The sequence below is a fragment of the Vidua macroura genome, chromosome 8, assembly GCF_024509145.1.
Source record: "Vidua macroura isolate BioBank_ID:100142 chromosome 8, ASM2450914v1, whole genome shotgun sequence".
NCBI lineage: Eukaryota > Metazoa > Chordata > Aves > Passeriformes > Viduidae > Vidua > Vidua macroura.
Genome location: NC_071578.1, coordinates 8,324,092 through 8,341,554, shown reverse-complemented (window position 1 = coordinate 8,341,554; position 17,463 = coordinate 8,324,092). Strand labels below are relative to the sequence as shown.

General features: G+C 39.8%; 1 protein-coding gene across 3 annotated transcripts in view; it reads right to left on the bottom strand.

Moving 5' to 3' along the window:
• Positions 1 to 1,419: 1,419 nt before the first annotated feature.
• CCDC186 (coiled-coil domain containing 186) overlaps positions 1,420 to 17,463 on the bottom strand; it is a 34,710-nt gene continuing 18,666 nt past the window's right edge. For all 3 annotated transcript variants that reach the window (XM_053983709.1, XM_053983708.1, XM_053983707.1), the window contains 12 exons: positions 16,909 to 17,121; positions 15,936 to 16,055; positions 15,262 to 15,366; positions 14,818 to 14,916; positions 13,991 to 14,077; positions 13,075 to 13,217; positions 10,379 to 10,634; positions 9,603 to 9,792; positions 8,496 to 8,576; positions 7,260 to 7,470; positions 6,020 to 6,239; positions 1,420 to 5,337 (listed from right to left, as the gene is read on the bottom strand). In XM_053983709.1, coding sequence (XP_053839684.1) covers positions 5,254 to 5,337; positions 6,020 to 6,239; positions 7,260 to 7,470; positions 8,496 to 8,576; positions 9,603 to 9,792; positions 10,379 to 10,634; positions 13,075 to 13,217; positions 13,991 to 14,077; positions 14,818 to 14,916; positions 15,262 to 15,366; positions 15,936 to 16,055; positions 16,909 to 17,121 — 1,809 coding nt within the window. In that variant the 3' untranslated portion in view covers positions 1,420 to 5,253. The remainder of the gene's footprint in view (positions 5,338 to 6,019; positions 6,240 to 7,259; positions 7,471 to 8,495; positions 8,577 to 9,602; positions 9,793 to 10,378; positions 10,635 to 13,074; positions 13,218 to 13,990; positions 14,078 to 14,817; positions 14,917 to 15,261; positions 15,367 to 15,935; positions 16,056 to 16,908; positions 17,122 to 17,463) is intronic.

Genomic DNA, 17,463 nt, shown 5'->3' with positions numbered 1-17,463 from the left:
TGGTTTGATGCAAAATAGCCTAAAAACAACCTCAGCAACAAAACCTCCAGCAGAGCTTGCTATTAAAAATCCCTCAAAATAAAGCAGAGAGAGAGAGAGAAATAGCAGGGATGATTTCCTCATTTACAATCAGACAGAGAAGATAACTGCTAGCATTTGGTTAGATATTTATCACACAGTAGCTGCAAGTATCAGCCTGGCTTACTTCAGCACCGAGCACTAAACACGTGCCATGAGAGCCCTTCCTCTGCACAGAGCTCAGCTGGGTCAGGCTCAGACACAGACCCAAAAGCAGGGGTGGGAAGTGTTTTGCCAAATGGCCACTTGCAAATACCACCAAAGCCAAAATTAGTATTTGAGGAAGCTTAGCTTCACACTGTTGTTTCCAAGCAGCAGCGTTAAATACTCAGGAAGCACAAATAAACCTTGATTTTTGGTCACATCTGTCACCAACAACTGTACCTGCTTTCAGTGGAAAATGCTGGAAGAAAAGCTGTGAGCTGTGAAACAACTTCAGCATAGGGTCATGCAGGTAACTGTAACCAGAAAAATCACGGGGAGCCCCTGGCCTGGTCCTGGGAAGCTTGAGGCTCTTTGCCATTAAATTTCAGCAAGATATAGGACAGCCCCCTCTCTCATTTAAGGTACTCTGGGAGATACTAGAATAAACTCCATAAATTATCACCTTCACCGTATTCTTTTTCCCTTTTTCTGGTTCCCTGCAAGGACAACCCATATCAATCCCATTCCCAGGTTTTTAATAGAAGCACTGCCAGCAACCAGACATGATCACAGTGACTACTTTTATTAAAAAATACTCTCATGGTTTAAAAACAAACTGTTAGATCTCTACAAGAGAATAAATAAATCAGAGGAGCAAACGTGGAGCTGCAGCCAAGGAACCAGTCCTTGCTGATGGGATTGTGGGATTCCCAAAATTCAGCTTATGGAAGGGAAAAGCACCGAGGGCACTGACAGGGACTGCAGTCCTTAACTGCAGCACAGCTGTCGCCCGTCCACCGAAATGCCCAAGGGATGAATACAGGGAGAGGTGTTTTCCCTGGCTCTGCTGTTCCTCCCAGTGGCAGTACCGGAGAAGAGGCACTGCCACCTCCTGTTTACCGGGTGCAATAGGCAAGCCGGGGCTGGCAGCGAGCACGGGAGGGGCAGAACCTGCAGCACTGCTCGGATTTCCTGCCTACAGTCAGACCCGCTCGAGAGGAACAAGAAGGGCTTTGGTGGTGCAGGCAGCCCAGCTGCTTCTAGCCCAGAGTGTTTGTTTACAGGCATCACAAGCTCCCACTCCCAGGGATGAGCACCCAGCACATCTGGGTGCCACCCTGCTGCCACCCCACTCTGAGAGCTGCCAGCACAACTGGAGCCAGGTAGCAGCAAACAGTGGGACAAATCAGACCCAAACCAGGCTTTCATACATTTGTATGTTTATTATTTCAAAGTACAGTATATACATAAGGTATAGCAATACCTTTGAAAACTTTATACAGAAACAGGTATCTACAAAATGAAATCAACAAGACATTCTGTGTATAGGACTTACACACATAGATTGGAAGAATCAACAGTTTCAGTTAGAACACGAAAACGGGAAGGAAACACCCATCCATCTTGGAAAAGCTCTAAATACCACCCAGCTCCCTCTGCAAACAGGCACCTGTCCCTGGACAGGTGAGACAGGGTACACCTGACTCCTTGTGCCACCTACTGCTGGTGTTCAGTCACAGTGACTTGCACAGGAAGGGTGAAGGCCCCTGGGACAGGCCCTGCCCTCTGAACCCCTCCCCAGATTCAGGTCTCTGCAGCATGTGGACACTCAGGTTTACAATTGATGCACTGGAAGCCAGACACACTGTTTTTAAATTTTTCTTTTTTAGTTATGAACCAAAACATTGCAATTAAAAATATTTTAAGAGAGATACTACAGGTGTTGCCAGCAACAGGTGAAGATAGTGAGAAAATGTTCAAGGAAGAATTCAATCTCCAGTTTTCTGGACACTATAATTAAAAATATTGCACAAGTCTGTATGACAGCAAGCCAGTGATTTCTATAGCATAAAATTGTATTTTTCAGGTCAAAGGGTCTGGCTTCTGACAATGACAGTGCGGGATTTTACAGAGGGTGGAAAAGCATAGGCAGCTTTCTTGTAGGGCCTCTAACAACATCTGTTTGTGCGATGTTTGAATGAAAAGAGCACCCTGAGTATTTAAGAAACAGATGTTTAAGCTTGTAAGACACAACCAGCCACAAGCCTGGAATTTTCAAAAGCAGCCTGTGGCAATTCCATGTCTAATGGACACTGAATTTCAGTGACAGGCATGTCACTGTGACATTTCATGCTCCAGGCTGCCTTCATGATTAGTTCATGAATTCACCAGTTTGTCTCTAAAATTCAGTTTATCTGAGGACAGTTTTCAGTTTCAGGCTCATAACACAATTTCCAAAACAAGGATAAGTGGGATGAGATCACTACACAAGGCTCACACCCACCCTGCACCAGCTGGTGCTCACCTGTGTCAGCCACCCCACAGAAATACCTTTCCACAGGAAGTGTTCTGAGTACTGCACCAACAGCATCACACTCCTGACAAGCTACCCCATGGGAACAGGAACATTTTATGGGTGATACATCACTGCCTCTCAAAAAGGAGGAACATCCTTATGCCAAGTTGCTGGCTGGTACTCATCACACCCCGGGCTGACTGGAGAGTCACTTGCCAATGTGCAAGCCAGAATGATTTTTCCATCTCTAACAGATATGTTTAAAGTAACACCTGTGGATAACAGATTTGGTCCATGAAAACACCATGCACAAAAAACAACGTGGTATTTTGGCTGCTTTGTGTGTCTCCATAACCAAGGGGAAAAAAAAGTCTGAGAAGTTATTAGTGCTACAAAGAGCAAGCAGCATTTCAGCAGGGCAGGAGGACAGCTAACTAGGCTTCTTAACTTAAAAGGAGAACAACCATGCCAAAAAGAAATAAGAATTTCCACAAAGCCATTGCACTGATTCCATCTGCACCACATCCCTCCTTCATTCACACTGTACACCTGGAGAACATACATTAAAAATTACAATATTAACATGGTATCTAAAATACTGGAATCATTCAGCTGAATGCCTGAAAACATCCAGAGATCTGGTACATTAAAGCATGAAAACACAAACATACAAGAGCTAAGCTATGTTTTAGCATGCAAATTGTTCTAGAGTACTTTCTCTCAGCAGAAGGTCCAAGCTCAGTCATGAACAACTGTCTGTTTGCCTCCTGGAAGCTGTGACAAACCTGTTTCAGCAGAGCCAGGTATTTGCCACTTCACATCGCTTAAACAACAGTAAAGCAGAAGTAGTCCCATGACTGGACTGGCCCAAATTTCCTAACATTTCAGATAACCACTGCTCTCAGGATTTAGAAAAATAGATGTATAAAACCCCACCCAGATTAAAGGCTTGCAGTTTCTATGTAACACTTGCTCAGGTTTTAAACTATTTGCTCCCATTCTCCCTTTCCAAAGTAATACTTAACCCTCTGACACTGAAGGGACCTGCCATCCCAGACTCTTGAAGCTCTCTGGACCACAAACCAGGTCTTGATCCCAACAAGGACTTTCAGAGATGCCTATCTTTAATCGAACAAGGAAGTCCCACTGTCTTGAACCAAACTACTCAAACCAAATTAGGCTCTTTTGCTCAATTTATTTTATTACAATGCTCAGGCAACTCAGTGGCATCTGAAAATGGAGTTCACACCACTAAGTCACCCAGATGTCTGATCAATTATCCTCCTCTGTGCTGCCAAATTCAGGTCCCTCATTCAGGTTTAGTGTACAATACAAACACTATCTGCATAAGAGATTCTCCCCACACCCCCTTTTTGATTAAAGTAGCTAAAGCATTGCTATTGTAAATGTACATTGACTCTTTTTTTCATGGCAATAGGAAGTTCAAGTATTTAATAAAAACCTGAAGTATGTATTTACACGGTGATCTGCTCAACTGATTTTGGTCAAAAGGTGATAGATACAGAAACTACACATTTACTGCTGGAATAAAGATATTTCACATCATGTATATTACTTATCCTGGAATTAAAATGTGAACATGATATTGTGACTAACCCAAATCTCGTCACCTTGATACTCTTCCTCCATCACCCTCTCAGCCACTGAAGGACTAAGTAACAGTTTTCAGTTATTTTCATCAACTAATTCTTCACAACAGTAAAGTCAAGGAGTTGCACAGACTCCTGTGCCACTTTCACAGTCCAACAATAGCTTAAAATCGCATTTAGATCTATTTCTTATTTCTTACCATTATTGTCACTAGTTGGTCTAGCCACAGCTAATAAGAAAATTTCACTGGTTTCCATTTGTCTTTGAAAACAGATGCAATCACCATGCCTACATGTACTTACATAGATTTACAATGGGCAGCTTAAACTCCTTAAATGCTGTTAGTTATGCAGAAGCCCAGAGAACTTTATTAACCAATTATCTGATATCAGACTTCTTTTGATCATATGTCTAAGGATCAAGGGTTTACAAGATTTGCTGAACTGACTTTGGTTTCAACTATATTAACTCAAAAACTGAATCAGAACACTTTCTAATTCCTTAGTTTTACTGTTGTTTCACTCCTCTGGAATAAAGAAATTGACCAGTTGAATGTTAATCTAAAGCAGAAAATATGCAATATCGTGGCCACCACTTAAAACCCAAAATTTTGTAACAAAGCATTATTCCATGCATGTGTCAAAAATGCTTAATCAACCCAACAATCAGAAATAATATGCAAGAAAGGAAATAAAATGTCTTAAAGCCCTTAAAGCTCAGTAACACTGGATATGTTCAATAGCAACTAAGACATAATTGGCTTTATTTTTTTTTTTCAAGTTCCATCATTAAAAGACTGATTAATTACACAGTGCAGAAATTAAAATCTCATGGCAACTCACACTCCAAACAGTCTGCACTGCAAAGCATCTGTATTTCAAATAGAAGTATCAGATAAATGTAGTGTGCAATGAATTTCAGCAGTGCCTCAGGCTGGTCCTGGGTAGACAGAACCACACAGATGCCAAACCCTGTTGATCTCTCACACGAGTGAGCCTGTGCAGCCAAAGGCTTCTTCTGCAAAAACCCAGATGCTTGTGCTGGCAGGCAGAATGTAAAACACAGTGGTCTGTAGCACCTGCCTTTTCTGCATCTTCAGGTTGGTGAGTCCCCAGAAGTTTTAGTTATGTCTGCTTTATTCTCTGTTCCAGTTCGTGCTTGTGTTTAATAAGCCGTTCTATTTCTGTTCCTAGAGTTTGCAGGTTTTCCTTTGGATGGGGGAAAAATGATAAGGTAAGTTATACAGGGAAATGAGTCCATCAGCACAAAATGCACTAGCAAGTCAAAATTACTGTTTATGTCAGCAGGTTGATACTTTCAAGTATCCAGAACAAATGCAAATTATTAGATTCAGAAAAAAACATAACCATTTCAATAAGAGACTCAAAGCTCTCAGCAAGTCCTTTTTTACAGTTACCAGTATTCTACAGGATGTCTGGAAGGTAGAATGCCAGGTCCCCTAGCATCCAAAGAGAATGATGATGATTACAGGAGGAGATCTCCAGCTTGGGCAGAGCCCTGCAGCCCAGCTGGCAGCCTGCACACCATTTTCCAGCCTGCCACCTCTCCCTGGCAGCAGATGTGCTGCCCCAGAAGCAGAGCCTGCACTCCTGGCTCCACATGCCCAGGGGAGAGCATGGAGAGACTCTGCCCTGCTGAAGCATGGCACTCCAGAACTTATTTCAAGCAGAGCCCATTAGTGCAGCATACTCTGAGGGTCCTAAACTGGAGGTACATGGCATCATGTCACAGAACTCCCTGGTTAACCCCAATGCTACCAGTGGCACCAAATCAAAATGAGCTGACTTCTGAAAAGCCTTTAACAGCATGCAGTGAAGGGAGCATCTGAGAACCACAAGAATGTGCAGAAGAACTGGCACAGCTACTCACTTTCAATGTAATATTCTTCAGTAATGTATCTTCTAACACAGCCTGAAGCTTCCTATTTATCTCTAAGGAGAGTTCCAACGTGAGCCCACTGTCTGCAGGGTGAGATGTATACAGAGATGCCATGATCCCACCACGCCTGCTCAAGTGTACTTTATTGAAGTCAGAGGCCTCTGATGACAGTGTTCCAGCTTCTTCCCGCAAAATATAACTCTGAATAATTCTGGGGGATAAAAAAACAAACAAACCAACAACATCATAGCATTACAAGATAGAGAAGAGTCAGATGCTGAAGTAACTTCAGATTCCTGACATGAGTAATTTTATTTTCAAGCAGTACTGTATTACCAAAAAAGCAGTAAAAATTTATTCCTGCAATTTCTATGTCAGAAGAAAACCTGGGATACCAATAGTGATATAGGAAATGCTGGTAAGCCAAGAGACTACAATGTGCACGATTTATTTATTTAAAAGTATTCTGAAAAGCTACTGGGACAAGAAAGGTCATTTTAAAAAATCTACTTTTCTTTGCTACAGGACTCCAAACATGGAATCTTAAGCTTTCTACACATGAAAAAAAAAATTACAAAGTCACTTCCCAAGAGTCTTCCCAAGCTGTGATCATGTTCTGTGAAATGGTACCAGCTGGGCACAAATGTATGGACTCATTAAGCAAGGGCTCTTCCTAACAGGCAACTGCACCTTCCAGAAGCAGCTTTCTGCCAGCATTTCTTACCCTCCTAACTGAAGTACCAGACATTATCCTGTAAGATGAGATTTTCATTTAAGTGGAATCTTGTCTCACACATTAACCACTGACCACATTCAGCTCAGATATATTATTTGTTTGATGTCTATACCAGAGTACCATCTGGAATAATGCAGATTCTCCTTCCAAAGCAAACACAATCAGCACCCTTTTAAGCACATGATGAGAATGGACTTTTCTGTTAGCCAGTGGCAGCAGTCCACCTCAAATCAGCCACTGGCTGACCATTTTGCTACCAAAACCCCACTTGTGTCAGTTTATTCCTCCTGAAAAATTGCCAAAAACTTGGCAATTACTATAAATGCTGGGCAAAGAGAAGGGAAAAAAAACCCCACAAAACGAATTCCATCTATGAAATCTACTGTCACTGCAATATTTTTACTGTTTTAAACATTTTCACTTAGACAATTAGTTTTGTTGTCTAGTGCATCAGCTCAATACTGAAAACCCGCATGAAAAGAACACAGCACATACTTTGTTTTTTTCCTGATTTCTTCCACTAGCTGTTTAATGTGATCCTCCATAAACTCCATCTTCTCATTTTTTCGAGCATGTGCCTTCTGCAGCCTTAGTATTCTTTCAACCAAGACAGCCTTGTCCACCTCTGGGAAGCTGTCCACAGCCACGGCAGAGCCAGTGTTCTCAGGCGACCGATCCTCGGTGCTGCTCCGCGCGTTCAGGGACCCTGCCAACACACCAGTGTTTGTAATCCTTTGGATCTCACATCAGGTGAAGTGCCCCCAGCAGAGCAGAGCATGCACTCACAACCTGTCAGGAGCTGAGGATACTTTCCCCGGGATGCCAGTTTCCCTTTATGTTAGTGGGGTTTTCCCTAAAGGATCCTTACAGTGTTTAAATGGAACACGCTGGGACAGCGGCGCAGTCCCCTCCTGTGGGTGCACTGCCTCTGGTCTAAGTGTGCTCCCTTCAGGAATGCTTATGCCCACTTAAACACCTTCATGTCCATTTACCTTGCACAAGACTCAGTTGATTTTAAATGTGCGTTTTGGAGTAAACTAAAATTACAATACTACAATGAAAACTGTGTAGACTCATAAAAGCCCTACATAGAAACACTCTGCAGCACTGATCACTTTGAGTTTGCAGTATTTACTTTCTGCTGTTCTTTCTAAGCATTTGTCTCTCTCACACAGTGAGATTACAGGACATCTGGACAGAACTAACCCAAATTAAAAGCCAAAGATATCGAGGAAGGAAACATGCTGTTTTCAGTGCTAAAGATCACTCCTTTACTTCTAACTGGATAGAAAGTAATGAATATTACATAAACCCACTGATGTCTCTAATGATGCTAATTGATTTCTCATTTACAGTCACAACTGTCAATAGGGCAATTAAACAATGTTGGAATCCACTGCTCATTTTTATTTTGCCTCTGGCAGCATGTAAAAGGACCATGTATAAACTGGAGTCCTCTTGAGCTTCCTCCAAACATAAAAGCAATCAAATAAAAAAGGCAGGTATTTAAAAAAGAACCAAAATATATAAACATTATACTTTAATCTCATAATAAGCACTTACAACTGCAGTCAGCCAAGTGCATTTTGGTGCTTAGAGGCTATTTTGTCAGTTTTAATGGGAGGCTGCCCACACACTGCATATGCACAAACCACATAAAGAGCAAGTACACTGTGGCAACCTTGTTAAGACTGAAGGGCTGTTTGGCAGCCATGCTATGTGCTCCATTACCTGATGAACTGGAACGGCTCCCCATGCTGCTGACTTCTTTGTCATAATTACCATTTTCCATCTGATCCAATTTCCTGCGTGCTAAAAAGTATTAACAAAATGATGATTACCAATAGCAGAGTAAGAACTAAAAATTACAGTGTTACCCAACATACAGAACCTCTAATCATCTCTGACCTGCACTAATTTAACATGGTGTGACAACTGAAAGACAATGGTAGCAACTAAAAGTAAAACCCAAATAACCATGCAGCACCTGGATGTAACACCCAGCACGATCCCTACACACTGCTGTAGTTGCCAGTTGAAGGGGTAATGTCATATACAGGATTAACCTGGACTAGTAAGACTTCAATTTGATCTTACTTTTGATTAGGTCTGCCATGTAAATCACTACTGATGCCAGCAACTCTGTTCCAGCATCTCATAACTGTATCACTACAGCAGTACTTGTGCCAGAAGCACCACTCACTCAGTAGGGATCAAGAAGGAAAGCACACAGCTGTTCTTATATGCACAAAAAGGGACATGGAACTTGTCTTGCAAAGTGCCAATAGGATCTCTTCTTTCAAACACACTTCAAACATTTGATTATCTTCAAATGTATTTGCTTTCAGAGCATATGCATTGTTGGGTATTTGATGACTTCTATTTGTAGACAAAATTAGTCATCAGTCTCTCCATATCCAGCTTTAAAAACTGAAGTGTTATGTTAAAAAAATAACCAGAAATTCCTGATATGGTCAGCAACTAGGAAATTTCTGGCAGCTTCTGAATATACTCCTACACAGACCAGGATCCATATATACTACAGTGACATTTCAGTAGTCAGATATATCATAACAAAGACTAAGCTCTTTTGAAATAAATATTTCATTTTATGTCTAAGCCCACTTCAGAAGTTACATTTTAGACTGAAAATTAACACAAAGGTCTGTAACTGCAGTTTCCACAAGGTGTAACTTGCTCACTCTCATTGTCTTCAGGGACAGGGAGAGCTTGAAGGGTGACACTCAAGCAGTGAGCACACACACACAGGACCTGAATGTCTACAGACACTGAGGGGGTCATAGATGGGGCTGTCTCACAAGTGAAAATAATCTCCACCTAGCTGAAGTTGTTTTGTGAGGTCTTTCAGGTTTGCTGCGTGCTTGCGCTTCTGAGTAGTCAGGTCATCCTTCAGTTCATCCACGTGGGTCTTCAGGGCTGACACTTCTTCCTGCTCTGAGGCCAGCTGGGCCTGCAGGGTCTCAACCTCTGACTTTCGCTGATCCTCCTCCTTCTGTAACTTGATGGCCTGGAATTAGGATTTTATTTTCAGTCACACACAAAAAAATTCTAGCCTAACCATAGTGCATGTGCAACATCCCTAACTGCACTTTTCACCTGGGAATCATTCACACTTTACATGTATTATTTAGGCTGAACACTAGCACTTCACATGAAAATTAAGATCCCTCTACTACCTCCAAAACTTCTACATGATACAATACAAAGTCGCATTACCTTCCATGACACACTAAGTTTATTAAAAATGACATTTATGTCATAGTACAAACAGGACCTGAGGAACAATTTACAGTAACAAATTTCACAGGCAAATTAGAACCTTTCGTCTGTTTCACTTTATCTGAAAGTGAACAACTCTCTGCTCCCAAAAAAACAGAAAGAGCAACACAGTGACACCTCCTCAATCCAGTGCAGTGTGCCTCAGGATTTCTTTCAGCCTGGGAACATGAGGTGTCTATATCCCACTGCTAACTAATGGCAAACTCAAGGAGAAACTGCAGGTAAATGAAGATACAAGGTGGTATTCATGTGCTGCATCTTTATCTGCATCAGACATCTTACTAGAGCAAAAGCAAAAAGCCCACTGTACTCACCAGATCATCTTTAGTCTGTTGAACACACTCCAGCTGATTCTGCAGCTCTCTTTCACTGTAAGAAAGCTTATCCAACTGGCTCTGTAAGGAATTGTTTTCAGACTGAAGCTGTGCATTCTTACTGGTCAATTTCTCAGTGAATATCAATAGCTCAGATTCTCTTTTCCGACTACCTTCAATGTCCTTCTGAAGATCAGCAACCAGAGAATTGAAACCATCTATTTCTTCCTTTAAAGCATTGATTTCTTGTTCATCTCTGTCAAAACAATTGTATCACATTAGGGATAATCTGAGCTTAAAGATATGAAGTTTACTGCAATAAAAGCATTCCGGTCAAGTCCAAATAAGGCAGGGGAACAATCCTGGGGTATCTGTTAGTCACTGGATCATTTTAAATGTCAAGGGAGTTTTCACTTTGTTTCACAACACACTGCAGTGCTGAAATGACACATTTCTGCATCCCACAAAGGGCACTTGGGCATTAGCTCCTCAAGGAAGGCCACCTCTCCATATTCAAATTCTCCATATGACCTTCAGATCACGGCACAAACAAAACCCTCAAAACCAGACCTAGTGGGTAAGAGGAAGGTTTGCAAACCCAACAAAGGTGGCCAATCTGTAAGAGGCCTTCTCTTTAGGAAACAGGGAAATACTCCAGTTTGGATTTCTCTAGGACAGGAGTATGGCAATTCCTGACACATCCTTTTCCAAGTCCTGCATCTCTGAACCAAAGGGCCTGTCTTACTCCATTACTCCTCCTCCCAAAAATAAGTCCTGCCCCTCTACAAAACAAGTTTTTACTTCTACTGAAAGACTCACATATCCAATCCATCTGAGTGGAAAATGCTGCATCTTCAGTTATCATCAACATTCTACAGAAAGTGCTTGAAATTAAGTCCAAAAATTAACAGCTGTTAAAAATGTTACAGACTAAAAACGTGCGCTTTTATTTGCTCTTGCAATTATTAGTTCATTAGTTCTTCAATCATGGAATTTGATACCCCTTTTCTAAAACCAGCAGAAAAAAACTCACCTTTCTCACAGGGAGTGTGTATATTCAAATTTAAAAATAAAATTAAAATCATACAAAGCAACAGCACACATCTCATGAAATTTCCTGACAGACAGTGTAATTATGAGGAGGATCAACTCACTTTAAATCAACAATTCTGGACTGATTTGTTTCTCCAAGAAGAGCTGAGACCCAGTCATTTGTGCTGCAAAGTATCTCACCTGGAGCTCCCATTTAAAAACCTGTACCAGAAGGTTGCATGTATGCTTGTATTTTACATTTTCAAATATGTTGTTTCATTACGACAGGAGAAATCTCTGCCTAGCAGTCAGGGTTGGATCAGACAAAATTAAAGGTTTAGATCATTCTAAAAGAGATGTCTAGATTATCCTTAAAAATTTGCAAATGAAAGAGACCAGGGAACACTGGAGGTGATCGGTATCCAGTTCAGCCATGAAGTTCTTCCCAGCATTCAACCTAAAATCATATTCCTCCAGTGAACAAACATAGCTGGACATTCACTTTATCATATAGCCTTTATACATTTCAGGATGTCTGCCTTGAAATTGAAATAAAAGACAGTATGAAATTTGATGCAGGGATAATAAATGTTGTATGGGAAGGATACTGAAAAAAAATCCAAATTGCATAGGAATGAAGACATATTTAAGCATGTCTCAATTACTGAGAGGAAAAGATAAGTAGAAACACACATTTGTAGTTTCACACTTTGATCACAGTCCCTTTAATTCATTTGGCAAGATTCCAAGTGAAAAATAACTGTTACTGATCCAAGTGTAGGCCCCAGTAGTTTCCAGCACACAGCAGTTTCCCTGGAAAGGCTGAGGACACCGTGACAATACAGGTGACCAGCACACAGCACATGGAAAGTGGCTGATTTGCTAAGCCCTGAGGAAGGCTTATAATTATGGAAATACTTCACAAAGATGAATAAAAAGTGGGTTTTTTACCAGAATGAGAGGGACAGACACAGGGGTGGTTCTGCTTATCTCCATTTATGCAGCACCAGTGGAACCAGCAGAGTGGCCAGCATTTTGTATCCCAGTCCATGTGCACCACACAGACACAGGACCATGCTCAGACACTCCTGAATCGTGCACAAGCCCAGCCCTCTCCTGAGATTATTCCCCTCACATTCTTAAATGAGTGAACTTCAACACAACAGAATGAATTCCAGTCCATTAGAAAGACAAGTGTCTCACACTGTCTGAACACAGCATCTGTCAAATAAGTAGAATTCTTTCCATTAAATACTTCCATTCATCCATCACAATTTTAAAGTAATTTATCTTTCCAATTTAATTGCTCCCCTCCATCTTTCAATAAAACAGGCAGTGAGCAGACACCTAGATGACAATTTCCTGTAGAGTATGCTGGAAATCAGGCACTTGTGTGTGATATAACTTATCACATATATTAGAATAACTTGATATATTAGAATAACTTGTGATTCTAATAATGAGAGACACTAAATTAGATTTATCAATCTCAATCCCCTTGCTTTGTAAGAGGCTACCAATGTTATCTTCAATATTAGCAACACTGATTTAAATCAAGACAGGCATTCTTCAAATTACAATGCATTTAAAGCATCAATAACTTCAATAAAACAAACCCTTCCACATCTCAGATAATCTTAAATCATCAAAGTGCACAGCTATACCTCTGATGCTGATCCTGCAGCTGATCTACAGTTTTGACTCTGTCCAGCAAATTCTGAATTTCACTTTTCTGTCTATTTATTATTTCTTTATACTTGGATAACTCATCTTCTGTTCTTAAGCGTTCATCCTCTAGACACTTTACCTAAATGGAAAAAAAAAAAACCCAGAAATTATTTAGTTTCACAAACTTCAGAGCTAAATTACTCTGATTATATGTCTAGACTATTGTACAAAGCTCATGTATTAATTTTTTGGTGATTCCAAGTAACTTAGACCAATATCCCAAAGTATTCCACATCAAATAAGAGTCAGAAAAACAAAAAAAAAATTAAATTCAACAAGTGTGCTTAACATTATTTTTGTCCAAAGACTCGAACTTATCAGCCTAATGGATCAGGATCCACAGATATGATGCTTCCCCAGTTACCAAGGCAACCCCTTACTCTGTCTCCCTCCCTTTTTCCACAGTCCTGATGAGCTGCTCTGGAGAGAGGGACTGGCATGCTATTCTATAGACTGTCCATGAGTTATGGACAGCATAACCTCCTTATCAGAGGCCAAAACTTATTTCACAGGTAGGAGAAGCTTGCAAGTATTTTATTTATACTACATTTAGAAGATGTAAAATATTTGCAGGATTACAAATCTAAAATGTTTCTCAGCTTTTCACCCAAATGAGGTGCACACAATGAAGGAAAACACTGTTGTGTAACAGATCAGCTCATACTTCCTAAAAATAGGCTACCCAGAGTCAACAATTTGGTATTCTTTCTAGTCTCATGCCAACCAATCTCTAATCAATCTGAAGTCAGATCTGAAGAACTAAAAGTACAATTAGGTATGGAATGTATTCTTGCTCCAAAAACCCAGCACTGTGCTTTCAGCCCCACTCCAATCCAACTCAGCACAATTTACCTTTGTTCTCAGTGTTCGAAGCTCATCCATGCCTTCCTTAAATGTTCTCTTCACGTCTTCCAGTTCTTTTATCTTTGCATGATGGACCTTTTTAGAGGGTAAAATGCACATGAAGAAAACTAAACGTACAGTGGCACCTCAAAAAAAACCCAAAAAACCCCCAAAAAACCCAAAAAAATCTAGGCCAATACAAGTCACCACAACAGCTGAGAGGGCTTGAGGCAGAACAGGTACCCCAAAGGCTTAGTTTACTTCTTCAGAAAGGAAAACAAAACCTCAAAGCTTCTTTATTCTCAGGAGAACTGAAGAAAAGTGAGCCTGCACACTCTGGTTTTAGGTACACAAATCTATGGCACAACAGGCCCTAGGAAAGCTCTGAGCAAACTGGCACTTGGTCACCTCTGAAGATGGCGTGTGCACAGACGGCTGTGAGCAGACACATCATTAAAGAACAGAGGCTGGTCCTTTTCTCTCCTTGCCAGGCATCTTGGCATAATACTGGTCAGAGAAAGGCCTGACTCAACTGAATTTGTGCTTTTAATTACACTCATGCTTATGAACAAATGAGAAGTTATTTCACCTTCACTATATCATATTTTTCCCCTAACTTTGTTTTTAAAAAGTGAATGCAAGGTAGCACCTGAAGACATCCTCCAAAAAAAGCAATAATGGCAGGGCAGACACCTGGGATTTAGCATCAGACCACCAAAAAAGGCAAAAACCCAAAGAATGTGGCATAACTGTAAGAAGCTTAAAATAAGATTCTCAAAATTATTATCTCATGGAATTCTTAACCACAAAGTGGACTCCACACACCACATATTTACCTCCAGGTTATCAGATTTCTCCTGAATTTGTTTCTCTAGTTCTCCTTTAGTTACTCGGAATTTTGCATCCAATTCATTTGATTTGATTTCTTCTGACTCCTAAAGGGATTGAAGAAATATAAGTGGAGTTTTAGAGTTTTATGTTTCCCATTCCATTCTATGAGTGTACAGACAGCTTTTCACATCACTGAGTCTTTTCTGTAAGTACACCTCTGATAATCCTGACCATGCCAAGAAAGACCCCCACACTGCATGCCAATCAAGATAAACTTTTTCTCTTTTATTTAACAACTTCTCAGTAAAGTAAAAAACCAGTCAGCATTCAACTCAGCTTTAGAGCTTCCACAGGATAATTCTTTCCTGCTACAGCTGAAGCTAGAAAGAAATGAAAAAGAAGACTGAGGCAATAAACAATAATTTGACATCTTGAGAAAATGTGCCTACTTGATATGATTTTATCATTTCTTGACAGTTTTTCCTTATCTGATCTCCTTCTTCTTTTGCTTCAGTTAATTTTGTCATTGCATCTTTGAGGCGTTCTTTGGTTTCCTACAAAAACAGTAATTAAAAGAATGGGTTAAACCTAGTAAAATCCATTTACTTAACTTCATCTGACAAGCACATTTTCTCATAATAAAAATCCCCTTTCAGTCTGAAAAGAATTAACAACACAAAAAATCCAATACTATTTTTCCTCTTGCTTCCATTCATCTGTTAATTTATGTAATTCCATTTGACCCACCACTGAAGGCACAACAAAAGGATCTCTTGTTTATGTGCCATGCACATTTTCAGACAGCAGATTTAACTCTATCACTTAAAAACTAAGATAACACTTATTTCAAACAAATAAGCCCCCTCCCAAAACACAAATTTAACGACAAATTAAAATTTGATGACCAAATTAAAGAGAATCCTCCAGTACATCCTCCCTTCACATCCTTTCAACATTTCCATTTCTGTATCACTGTTTGAGAGCACTATTCTGACTTTTGCTGCAGGTATTCAAATTAAACAGAAACACCACATTAGGAACAGTACATAAAAAGTAAATACTATAACAACCACATTACTCTGACTATATTTTCATGTAACGATATCAGCATCACTTCACCCACCTTGTGCGAATCCATTTCTGTTTTCAATTTGTTCTGAGCCCATTTTACTTTTATAACATGAGAATTGATTTCTTCTTTCAATTTTTCTATTTCTCTGTTGAGTCGAGTGGCTTCACCATCCTGAGAAAAATTTCATAGGTTTTTTATAGAATTAAATGATCTAGTGTTTCTAGAACAGAACTCCTGTCCACTTATCAAGTTATTTTTTTCTTAATGTCTCGGTTTTGCAAAATCATGCACATATTTCAGAATGGCCAATAATGCTTTAATCCAGTGGGGAAAAAAAAACCCATTAGTGTTGTGGTTTGAATAGCAAGGTAAGGTTGCATTACTGTTAGTATATGTTAATGTTATATATCTGTGAAAAGACAAAGCACCACAGAAGCAATTTTTGTTTCAGAAGTGTAGTTTTTAGTAATTTAATAGTTTTTGGATCTTCCACATGAAATAGTATTGTAAAACACAGCTGTGAAGGACTACAAAAAGACTTGGATCATTTAATAATAATCCTACTGCTTTCTAAAAATGAGTAGCAAAATTTTGGATGAAAAATTCTATCGATTAACAATTTCAGTAGTACAGAAGAGGAAATGCAGAGTGAAAACACAGAAAAACAACAAAAAAAGACTGCAATAATTTAATGTCACTGCAGCATTTTAGAAAAATCTGAAGCTAGACATTTCTTCAAAATCTAGACAACTGAAACAAGATGTCCTCTCAATTTTGTAAAAAAAAAAAAAAATTCCTAATGTTTCACAAATTAATATTCAGGGAAATATTAAAAGGAACTTCAAAAAGATTGCAATGAGAACTGAGTAACTTTTTCCCCTTCCCTTGGAAGGAAGACACTTTCACAGCTGTGCAGCAGAAACTAAATGAGAACAGGTTTCTTTTACCAAGTACAACAGCAAACAAGTGATAAGGTTGTTCTGACAGTGCTTTTCATCAAGTCACACAGCAGTACTTGGAGTACCTTTGTTTCATAGAGCTGATGCAATCTTCCTTTTTCCTGAGAAAGTTGTTTGATTTTATTTGTAAGCTTTTCTATTTCTTTGTTTGCATCTCTCAGTCTTCTCTCAAGGCCCTCCTTTTCCTTTCGGAGGTCAAGCGACTCCTTCTCCCCTCGGACGTATTTCATCACCATCGTCTCCTTCTCATGGCGAGCTTCCTCACATTTCTTGTTTGCCTTGAAAAATATCAAAACACAATTAATCAAACCTTGTATTTCACAATTAACCAGATATTTTTAGTATTGCAGTAGAGCAGCATAACAAGGCAGGGCCCAAAAGCTCCAGTTTGACAAAGACTAACATTCAATTCCTCTTAAGCTCTGAAATTACTCCTACTTCTAACAATAAATATTTTAACAGCTGCATCTTCACAGCTGAACGTCTCAAGTGAGTTATCAATACATGAGTAATTTGGTTTTTAGAAGGAAAGAAGCATAACGTTTAGGAACAAAATAATTTTGCAAATACTCAGTACTGGTACTCTGTCTTCCTTCATCCTCATGCCAACTGCACAATCA